At 38.2% G+C, this 11,743-nt stretch overlaps 1 protein-coding gene across 1 annotated transcript in view; it reads right to left on the reverse strand.

Moving 5' to 3' along the window:
- Positions 1–10,674, reverse strand: part of LOC107286366 (stromelysin-1) — a 14,785-nt gene extending 4,111 nt beyond the window's left edge. The window contains exons 1-8 of the mRNA XM_029283916.1: positions 10,543–10,674; positions 9,883–10,127; positions 9,051–9,199; positions 8,852–8,971; positions 1,752–1,913; positions 1,133–1,283; positions 677–807; positions 99–258 (exon numbers count right to left, since the gene is read on the reverse strand). Coding sequence (XP_029139749.1) covers positions 99–258; positions 677–807; positions 1,133–1,283; positions 1,752–1,913; positions 8,852–8,971; positions 9,051–9,199; positions 9,883–10,127; positions 10,543–10,647 — 1,223 coding nt within the window. The 5' untranslated portion in view covers positions 10,648–10,674. The remainder of the gene's footprint in view (positions 1–98; positions 259–676; positions 808–1,132; positions 1,284–1,751; positions 1,914–8,851; positions 8,972–9,050; positions 9,200–9,882; positions 10,128–10,542) is intronic.
- Positions 10,675–11,743: the final 1,069 nt, after the last annotated feature.

Below are 11,743 nucleotides of genomic sequence, written 5' to 3' on the forward strand. Positions count from 1 at the left end.
ATGTAATTCAATAAAACAGTCAAGGCAAATATGATGCATCTATGCATTTTAGTTGCAAAGGGTTAGAAGAGATCACAGATGTAACATTTTTATCTTACCTCCAATAACGGTCACCAGAAAAGAAGTATGTTTTCTTTGAATTACTGTCATAAGCTGCAGCATCAACTTTTTTAACGGTGTGTGGGAAGCCCAGATTCTGGATGTTTCTTGGGAAACCATACTCTATAATATTTCCCCTGGAAGACCAATACTTTTGTCCTGTTAAACAAAAGATAACAAAATGCATGTGTCTGTCAGAAGGAATAAAAAATTGGTTAAGGAGATGGGATGGGACCCTCCATATTCCAAATTCAGAGATGAGTTATATAGACATCTATGAGAGTTTGCAAAGGAGGACATTCCTTCAACTAGTAGAGGTAGGAATGTGGAAATAGCATTAACTTTACAGATCAATTCAATCCCTTGCTTTTTGAGAGAGTAATAAGAAAAATCAAACAGAAATCTTATGTGGGCATGCTTCCTATCTAGCTATGTTTTCAGAGAAAACAGCTAGATCCCACCTATTGTGCCACTTGCACAGTCCATCTTATCAATTATCCTCCCTTCTTCTACCTACTTTAAATTTGGAATATTCATTGTGTTTTCATTGAAAAAAGGAACCAGAGGAATTATTTACCCTTAAAAAGAAAAACGATGTCCTTATCTCTGTTTTCGTATGCAGCATCTACGCCAGTGCTCAAAGCTGGCCAGAAAGAAGAAATAAGATCTTTCTCAATTGCACTTTGGAGATTCTTTCGCCAGAAGAAACTATATTGATAGAGAGGAAACAATTTGAGAAGGAATGTAATTCAGGGGCAGAAACTGCATTGATATTTGCAGGGAAAGCTACATGGATGGGTGAGGATGGAATAACCGCATACACAATGTAATTATTATTATACATGATGTAATTAATAATGTGTCATGTAAGACTCTATGAAGCAAGTACATTATTATGGCATTTGTATAACATCAAGAATGAATTGTCATTTAACATGTCATGGTTTGATGCCATTAGACCCATATGTGGAATATAAAAGATACTTGGTTTAATCCCTGGCATCTGGGATATAGAAGATTGCACTATGCTTACCTATCTTTAAAGAATATGGTTTCTCCTCTAAGAGAAGTCACAGCATCAAAAGCTTGGTCAGGGTGGCATGGCTCTGTTGATGGTACTTCTGTTGGGGCAGCTGTTGGGTCTTCCAATAAACTGTCATTATAATCATCATCTCCAGGGGCTCCTTCAAAAGAGAGAATGAGAAGAAATGTAAAACAAGTGGGATTTAGAAACTTTTTCAAGAAAGTTTCTGCAAGTTGACATGAAGGTAGATGTAGACATCATATTATATATTTTTTCAATCTCTTGATATGGTTAATACATATTTGGCCTATTTTCAGATAGTGTGGAATGATTCTATTTAGATTTTAATGATCCAACATTCTTACACGTTTCTCTTAAATTAGAAAATGAATCTGGAAAATGGGATTTTTTTTTATTTACTTCTCAAGAGAGCTTTTATATTTTTCAGAAGCCGGTTGCTCTCTACATGGCCACGTCATATAATGTTCTATATTTGATCAGGATGGTTCCTCAGAATGTAGCATGAGCAATAATGTTGCATTTCAAAAATTGTGCATTTCTTTTTCACAGTCTTTCAAACCTACTGTAGACTATTAATCAGTTTCTTCAGCTGGGTATCTGTACTCACCATAAAGGCTTTGAATGCCTTCAATGTCATCAGGGTGAAGTCTTAGGGCTTTGGGATCCATTGGTTGGTAGATTGGAAACATCAGAGCCCCCAAATTACTGGAATGTTGAAGCCCTAATGAGTGGCCAAACTCATGGGCAGCTACCAGAAAAAGGTTGGTTCCTAGAATGGAAAAGAAGGATCTCTTATGAAATTGATATTTAGCATAATAAAGAAACAAACATTCAGGATAGATAGATAGATAGATAGATAGATAGATAGATAGATAGATAGATAGATAGATANCATCTAGTCCAACCCCCTGCTCAGGCAGGAAACCCTATACCATTTCAGACAAATGGCTGTCCAGTCTCTTCTTAAAAACTTCCAGTGTTGGAGCATTCACCGCTTCTGGAGGCAGGTTGTTCCACTGGTTAATTGTTCTAACTGTCAGGAAGTTTCTCCTTAGTTCTAGGTTGCTTCTCTCCTTGATTAGTTTCCATCCTTGCTTCTTGTCCTGCCCTCAGGCACCTTGGAGAATAGCTTGACTCCCTCTTCTTTGTGGCAGCCCCTGAGATATTGGAATACTGCTATCATATCCCCCCTCGTCCTTGGTCCTCATAGAACTTTCCAGTCTGGGATTCTAGGACCCTTAAAAGGCCACCACCTTGATTTTAAGTTTTGTTTTTCTTCAATGAGTTATAAAAATGGGGATGGAATTGCCATGCTACAACATAATGCTAGTGAGCTCTGTTCATCTTTAGCTATTTATTTATCTATCTATTTATCTATCTGTCCATCCATATATCTATCAAATTTATATAGCCACTCATCTCACCAAAAGTCACTCTGTGTTTCAATTTTTCAAACACACGTAAACATTTAAAAGTTTAAAATGAAAGATACCTTTCAAATCCTTTGCCCAGAATTCATCCTCATCAAAATGGGCATCTCCACCAAAAGCAGGTGAAAAGGCATGGGCCAAATTTCCACCTTCTCCATCAAAAGGAAAACCATCTCGGTGTTCTGAGAAAATAAAGACATATTTTAAGCCTCTGAGTGTGGCATTCAGGCTACTTTATCTACTGTATGGTCATTTACTTACCTCCATTAACAAAAGAGATTTCAATATCCACAGGTTTCCCATAAACCCTGGTGAAGGTTAAAGGTGTCACATCGCTCCACATTTTCCAAGCTTTCTCAATTGCATAGTCTACATAACGGGATTCCATGTCAGGTGTATAATTCAGAATGCTGTGAAAAGATAACAAATGAATGAAAAGAGGGTTCCACACAACTTTTCAACATGTTTTAGTCTGGTTCAGAAGTGTTGCTTCTAAATGGATCCCAGTGGGGCATAGTACAAATAGACAACGTGCTATCAAAAACATATTCAACTATCTCTAGTTTTGCATTACAGAGGAAAATCAAAAATGATGACCTAGCCATCCTGCAGAAGAAACCATTTATTAATATGACCAATAAATCCTGAAGGATCAAATGATCATGGTATGAAGAGGCTTGCAAATAAGATTTCAAACAGTAGAATGAAGTGGAAAGTGCCCATGCTTAGAGTTGTAATGTGTCACTCACGGACCTTCCAAGGTATTTCATTTTATTTCTCTTCTACTTTTATTTATTTTTTTTCATCAATAATTTTATCTGAACTTCGCAGTAGAGCAAAAAAGATAAACAATGGTGGGATTTTATGCCATCTTCATTTGCTGTCAAATATTGGGCTTATTCACCAATAATACTTTACACCCTATCTGTATCCTTCAATAGAATTTTATTCTTGCTAAAAGTCAGAAGCTGTAATATATAAAAGTGTCTGTGTTAACACATTTGTCAGTGTCTAAGATACTATAAAACTCTCTGTGGTCTTAATAATCTTCAAGTGGCATTTTAAATTCAAGAAAAGACTTTCAGTTCTTACCTGTATGTCAGTTCTTTCTTTACCCATTTAGGTGAACCAGGAAAAGTATTGTATTCTCCTATATCAGCAATGCCACACCTGGGTTTTTTCATAGCATTCATAGTGCTTGCATCCAATTTGCCAGTCACTTTCAACCCCAAGAAATCCTGCATCTGCTGTATTTTTTCTGGAGCAATGGCATTCTTGGCTTTGCTTTTTATCACAGGTGTTGAATCTGATTCAGGGTAATAATGTTTTATGTATTTCTGAAATAGAATTAAATTGATTAGATTTATTTTTCTAATATGCAGGTTTCCTGTTTCAGAATGAATCTTCCCATCTTAGCCTTTGTTGTAAGCAATCACAACAACTTTCCCCAATCTGTTACCCTCATATGGACCAGGACGTCCATAATGCTCAGACAGCATAACCATGAAGCAAGAAACATCAGTCTATCCAACATAGACATCAAGCTACAGAGAAGCTAGTCAGAATATGGATACTAAGTTTATAATCATACACAGGTATAGAATGTGATCTTCCAGATGTTGCTGAATTAAAATTCCCAACACTTCTCACCATTAGTCATAGAGGTTTGAATTATTAAGAGGTATAATTGAGCAACATCTGGAGGACCAGAGGTATTATCCATCCTTATTTATGAACTATATCAACCATTACCTCAGCAAGTTCTCTGTCCTTTTTTGAAATGCTCTTAGTTTCTTGAACTATGGGCAAAGCCCAAGCAAGCGTTCCAAATAGCGCTAGTGTCAGCAGCAAATTCATTTTCAGCTTCACGTCTGTGTTCCCAATGTGAAGTCACAAAACTTTTCAGCTGCTGGAAGTGATCTGTGCATGTAACATAAGTCTTCCTCTATATATACTTCACGCCTGCTCCATAAAATCAACAGTAACATGACTCAGAGAGTTAGAACATTGTTGATTTGTTAAAGGCAGAAAATGATGCTCTTAGAATGAGTACGCAAACCTTATTGTGCAATAATAAACAAGGTAACTGGAATTCATCAAGTGGGATTTTTTTCACCTAAGGGCTGAGGCTGTGCCCTTCATTAAAAAGATGACTAAGAATCATTCCTTCTAATTAAATAACTTTAAGCTATTTGTTTCTTATTCCATGACAGACTTTTACCTTCTGATAAAACTTTTTCCCATCATGATGACTTCTGTTTAAATTGATTTATAGAATTATTTGTGGCAATACCTGAATGAAATATTGGCAGGTAAACATTTTAAGAACAGGAATACTACTCAGCAATATCTTTTCTTTTAGAAGTGTTAGACCATTTGATTACAAGAAACTGTTGGAATATTCTGTCATTAATTACCAATAAATCTGAAGGGCTAATAAAGGCTAATAAATAAAGCTAATAAAAAGTCTATGATTCCTGGAACTCATTAGTAGAAAAGCATGGTTACAATGGAAGGAGATCACTGGTGTGCCCCATGATTGATGCATGCCAAACTATCTAAAATCAAAAGTGTATAAAATAATGATGTGCCCCACAGCACTATATGGGCTGAGTGCTGGCCAGTCACAAAATGCATTGAGCGCACTTTACACATCATGGAGATGTGCATGCTTTTTTGGTTGTTAAGCATTTCTCTCCTTGACCATGTCAGAAGGCAATGGGCACCACGCCAATATCAGAGAAAATGCGGGAGAAACACCTATAGTGGTACAGCCATGTTCTACAAGCAGAACTCCACACTGTTGCTTGAATTCCCTTGCTCTTTAACATAAATGGCAAGGGTCCATGTGGAAAGCTGAAGCAAAGATGGCAAGATACAATAAATGCGGACATGAAAAATGTCCAGTTGGATCCCAATGCGGTGTTTGATTGTGCAAGATGTTGTTTGTTGACCCAAAAAAGCAGACTCTGCACCTGCGTGAAAAATGCGATGATGATGATGATGATTGATGATTTGTGAAACTCTAGAGACCTATCTGCTGTCTCTACCTACTCATAAGTTAGGTTATTGTCATTTCCCTGCTACTGAGTAACAATAGTAGAGTCATAAAAGGAACACAAATCTTGGTCAGTATTAGTCTTTCTTTCTTTTTCAGTGATCCTCATCAAGATTGAAAAAAATCCTACATTTGGTACTTTTTCCCTTTTACTTTTCCCAAAGCCACTTTCTCCATAACTTCTGAAGCAACTAGAGCAGGGGTGTCAAACTCAATTTCATTGAGGGCCGCATCAGCATTGCAGTTGCCCTTGGAGGGCTGGGTGGGTGTGGCCAGGGTGGGTGTGGCCTACTGGGTGGGCATGGCCAGCTCTACATCGTTCGTGTCAAGGGTGCCTGTGTGGGCCTAGGCAGGAGTGGGACAGATCTGAGGGTCTCTGGCAGAAAGGGGTGGGACCGGCGCAAGCACCAAGGCATGGTCTATTTCTTCATTCCTCACAAAGGGTGACACCTCCCCAGCATGCACCCAGGGGGGCGGGGCCAACACAGCAGGGGCTGGTTCCTCGCTGTTTCTAGACGACCTTGTGGAGCTAAGACTGAATGTGTTTCAGCATAGATGGCCACCACAAAATTGTACATTGGCTCCCGGCTGGCCTGGGCCAGGGCCAAGGCAGCGGGGGCCGTTCCCTCACTGTTTCCAGGATGGCTTCACGGGCCACATTAAACCACTTCGCGGGCCGCATCCGGCCCCCGGGCTTTGTGTTTGACATGTCTGAACTAGGGAGACAGGCCCTCTGCCTAAGGGCCTCTTCTTCAAAATGCAAAATATGTGCCGATATGGAGCAGCTCAACCCTTGTTTTATGTATTTATATATTCGTTAGCAATGTAGGAGGAGGAAGGTGTGTGGATATGTTTACTGCCTTGAGTAATTTATAAAAATAATAAAGGCAAAATACAAATATATAAATAAATAAAGATATGTTGTATGCAATAGATAAATAGCTACCACTTCAGTGGGAAGGTAACAGCATTCCATGCACCTTTGGCATATAGCCATGCTGGTCACATGACCATAGAAATTCTGTTCAGACAATGCTGGCTCCCTTGGCCAAGAAATGGAGATGAGCACCATGCCCTAGAGCAGGGGTAGGCAACCTTGGCTCTTTTATGACTCGTGGACTTCAACTCCCAGAATTCCTGAGCCAGCCATGCTGGCTCAGGAATTCTGGGAGTTGAAGTCCACAAGTCATAAAAGAGCCAAGGTTGCCTACCCCTGCCCTAGAGTCAGACACGACTGACGGGGGAAACTTACCTTTTCACATTAACAGAATCTTGCAAATCTAAAAGTACAATTCTCCCAACCATCTCCTTTACAGCACAGGTGTTCGTTATGCTGTCTCTTATCTGACTGCTCCCTACGCAGCATCTCTTCCTCCCAAGGTCATTTCCACATACCATTACAAAACCAGAGTTACTGATCAGTAAGAGGCTAACTTTATGTTTTTTTGCTAGAGGCACTTTCTGAGTTATCTTTAATAGTAGCCCCATGTAATGCAAGTTACAGTATTTTAAATGAACGATGGCGAGAGCATGATGTTACCAGCATCACCAGTTCATGAAGGGTTATAGCTGATTGACCTGCTGAAGCTTGTCAAACATAGCTTCCCCCTTATCTTGCCATAATCCTTGATCCAACTGGAAACATAAACTATTGTGTGGGTGTGTATGTATACAAAATAAAATTGCAATTCAATTTATTCAGCAACAAATGAACAAATTTAAAAAGTGATTCAGTGATGCCCACAAGGCAATGTATCACAACTTTTCAGCTACTTCTACACAGACATAGGGTCAGATACAGATGAATGAAAAAAAAAACCATACAGAAATGTTCACATGCAAGGCGCATTGTTTATTTTGAGCATAACTGTGGCTTTGTACTATATTTCATGCATAGAAGTGTGTATACACAGGCTTGTCTGTTCAGGAACTGATTCACAAAATCTCCTCTCTGATGTCTCAGTGCTGAAATCGTCATGAGGTAAAAGCCTATCATTTCTCTTTTTGGCATACTCGTATTTTGAAAAAAAGACTAGACAAACCATTTAAACTTCATTGAACAATGCAGGGACAGAAGGCATGGCTTTGTGTCTTGTCATATCGATAAACTAATGATATTAATCCATAGCAAACCATGTACAACCAATGTAGGATTTTTGTTGCTACATCTTAGTAACAACTTTGAAAAAGTATTTGTTTAGATTTGTTTAGAAGCATATTAGAAACTTTCTGCTACTCCATCTCATTTAAAGGAAGCGTCTTAGCCCCACATCTGAACTTGGCAAGAAAATTAGAATTAAGTAGATGGTGATGATATGCTACTACTCAATCAAAACAAAGCAATGAAACTGAGTCTAGTGTTTATACGGAATGNAGCCCCCAAATTACTGGAATGTTGAAGCCCTAATGAGTGGCCAAACTCATGGGCAGCTACCAGAAAAAGGTTGGTTCCTAGAATGGAAAAGAAGGATCTCTTATGAAATTGATATTTAGCATAATAAAGAAACAAACATTCAGGATAGATAGATAGATAGATAGATAGATAGATAGATAGATAGATAGATAGATAGATAGATAGATATAATAATAATAATAAAGTTGGAAGGGACCTTGGAGGTCATCTAGTCCAACCCCCTGCTCAGGCAGGAAACCCTATACCATTTCAGACAAATGGCTGTCCAGTCTCTTCTTAAAAAATTCCAGTGTTGGAGCATTCACCGCTTCTGGAGGCAGGTTGTTCCACTGGTTAATTGTTCTAACTGTCAGGAAGTTTCTCCTTAGTTCTAGGTTGCTTCTCTCCTTGATTAGTTTCCATCCGTTGCTTCTTGTCCTGCCCTCAGGCACCTTGGAGAATAGCTTGACTCCCTCTTCTTTGTGGCAGCCCCTGAGATATTGGAATACTGCTATCATATCCCCCCTCATCCTTGGTCCTCATAGAACTTTCCAGTCTGGGATTCTAGGACCCTTAAAAGGCCACCACCTTGATTTTAAGTTTTGTTTTTCTTCAATGAGTTATAAAAATGGGGATGGAATTGCCATGCTACAACATAATGCTAGTGAGCTCTGTTCATCTTTAGCTATTTATTTATCTATCTATTTATCTATCTGTCCATCCATATATCTATCAAATTTATATAGCCACTCATCTCACCAAAAGTCACTCTGTGTTTCAATTTTTCAAACACACGTAAACATTTAAAAGTTTAAAATGAAAGATACCTTTCAAATCCTTTGCCCAGAATTCATCCTCATCAAAATGGGCATCTCCACCAAAAGCAGGTGAAAAGGCATGGGCCAAATTTCCACCTTCTCCATCAAAAGGAAAACCATCTCCGTGTTCTGAGAAAATAAAGACATATTTTAAGCCTCTGAGTGTGGCATTCAGGCTACTTTATCTACTGTATGGTCATTTACTTACCTCCATTAACAAAAGAGATTTCAATATCCGCAGGTTTCCCATAAACCCTGGTGAAGGTTAAAGGTGTCACATCGCTCCACATTTTCCAAGCTTTCTCAATTGCATAGTCTACATAACGGGATTCCATGTCAGGTGTATAATTCAGAATGCTGTGAAAAGGTAACGAATGAATGAAAAGAGGGTTCCACACAACTTTTCAACATGTTTTAGTCTGGTTCAGAAGTGTTGCTTCTAAATGGATCCCAGTGGGGCATAGTACAAACAGACAACGTGCTATCAAAAACATATTCAACTATCTCTAGTTTTGCATTACAGAGGAAAATCAAAAATGATGACCTAGCCGTCCTGCAGAAGAAACCATTTATTAATATGACCAATAAATCCTGAAGGATCAAATGATCATGGCATGAAGAGGCTTGCAAATAAGATTTCAAACAGTAGAATGAAGTAGAAAGTGCCCATGCTTAGAGTTGTAATGTGTCACTCACGGACCTTCCAAGGTATTTCATTTTATTTCTCTTCTACTTTTATTTATTTATTTTCATCAATAATTTTATCTGAACTTCGCAGTAGAGCAAAAAAAGATAAACAATGGTGGGATTTTATGCCATCTTCATTTGCTGTCAAATATTGGGCTTATTCACCAATAATACTTTACACCCTATCTGTATCCTTCAATAGAATTTTATTCTTGCTAAAAGTCAGAAGCTGTAATATATAAAAGTGTCTGTGTTAACACATTTGTCAGTGTCTAAGATACTATAAAACTCTCTGTGGTCTTAATAATCTTCAAGTGGCATTTTAAATTCAAGAAAAGACTTTCAGTTCTTACCTGTATGTCAGTTCTTTCTTTACCCATTTAGGTGAACCAGGAAAAGTATTGTATTCTCCTATATCAGCAATGCCACACCTGGGTTTTTTCATAGCATTCATAGTGCTTGCATCCAATTTGCCAGTCACTTTCAACCCCAAGAAATCCTGCATCTGCCGTATTTTTTCTGGAGCAATGGCATTCTTGGCTTTGCTTTTTATCACAGGTGTTGAATCTGATTCAGGGTAATAATGTTTTATGTATTTCTGAAATAGAATTAAATTGATTAGATTTATTTTTCTAATATGCAGGTTTCCTGTTTCAGAATGAATCTTCCCATTTTAGCCTTTGTTGTAAGCAATCACAACAACTTTCCCCAATCTGTTACCCTCATATGGACCAGGACGTCCATAATGCTCAGACAGCATAACCATGAAGCAAGAAACATCAGTCTATCCAACATAGACATCAAGCTACAGAGAAGCTAGTCAGAATATGGATACTAAGTTTATAATCATACACAGGTATAGAATGTGATCTTCCAGATGTTGCTGAATTAAAATTCCCAACACTTCTCACCATTAGTCATAGAGGTTTGAATTACTAAGAGGTATAATTGAGCAACATCTGGAGGACCAGAGGTATTATCCATCCTTATTTATGAACTATATCAACCATTACCTCAGCAAGTTCTCTGTCCTTTTTTGAAATGCTCTTAGTTTCTTGAACTATGGGCAAAGCCCAAGCAAGCGTTCCAAATAGCGCTAGTGTCAGCAGCAAATTCATTTTCAGCTTCACGTCTGTGTTCCCAATTTGAAGTCACAAAACTTTTCAGCTGCTGGAAGTGATCTGTGCATGTAACATAAGTCTTCCTCTATATATACTTCACGCCTGCTCCATAAAATCAACAGTAACATGACTCAGAGAGTTAGAACATTGTTGATTTGTTAAAGGCAGAAAATGATGCTCTTAGAATGAGTACGCAAACCTTATTGTGCAATAATAAACAAGGTAACTGGAATTCATCAAGTGGGATTATTTTCACCTAAGGGCTGAGGCTGTGCCCTTCATTAAAAAGATGACTAAGAATCATTCCTTCTAATCAAATAACTTTAAGCTATTTGTTTCTTATTCCATGACAGACTTTTACCTTCTGATAAAACTTTTTCCCATCATGATGACTTCTGTTTAAATTGATTTATAGAATTATTTGTGGCAATACCTGAATGAAATATTGGCAGGTAAACATTTTAAGAACAGGAATACTACTCAGCAATATCTTTTCTTTTAGAAGTGTTAGACCATTTGATTACAAGAAACTGTTGGAATATTCTGTCATTAATTACCAATAAATCTGAAGGGCTAATAAAAGCTAATAAATAAAGCTAATAAAAAGTCTATGATTCCTGGAGCTCATTAGTAGAAAAGCATGGTTACAATGGAAGGAGATCACTGGTGTGCCCCATGATTGATGCATGCCAAACTATCTAAAATCAAAAGTGTATAAAATAATGATGTGCCCCACAGCACTATATGGGCTGAGTGCTGGCCAGTCACAAAATGCATTGAGGGCACTTTACACATCATGCAGATGTGCATGCTTTTTTGGTTGTTAAGCATTTCTCTCCTTGACCATGTCAGAAGGCAATGGGCACCACGCCAATATCAGAGAAAATGCGGGAGAAACACCTATAGTGGTACAGCCATGTTCTACAAGCAGAACTCCACACTGTTGCTTGAATTCCCTTGCTCTTTAACATAAATGGCAAGGGTCCATGTGGAAAGCTGAAGCAAAGATGGCAAGATACAATAAATGCGGACATGAAAAATGTCCAGTTGGATCCCAATGCGGTGTTTGATTGTGCAAGATGTTGTTTGTTGA

This window comes from Protobothrops mucrosquamatus, unplaced genomic scaffold, assembly GCF_001527695.2.
Source record: "Protobothrops mucrosquamatus isolate PMUCROS unplaced genomic scaffold, P.Mucros_1.0 scaffold277, whole genome shotgun sequence".
Classification (NCBI taxonomy): Eukaryota; Metazoa; Chordata; class Lepidosauria; order Squamata; family Viperidae; genus Protobothrops; species Protobothrops mucrosquamatus.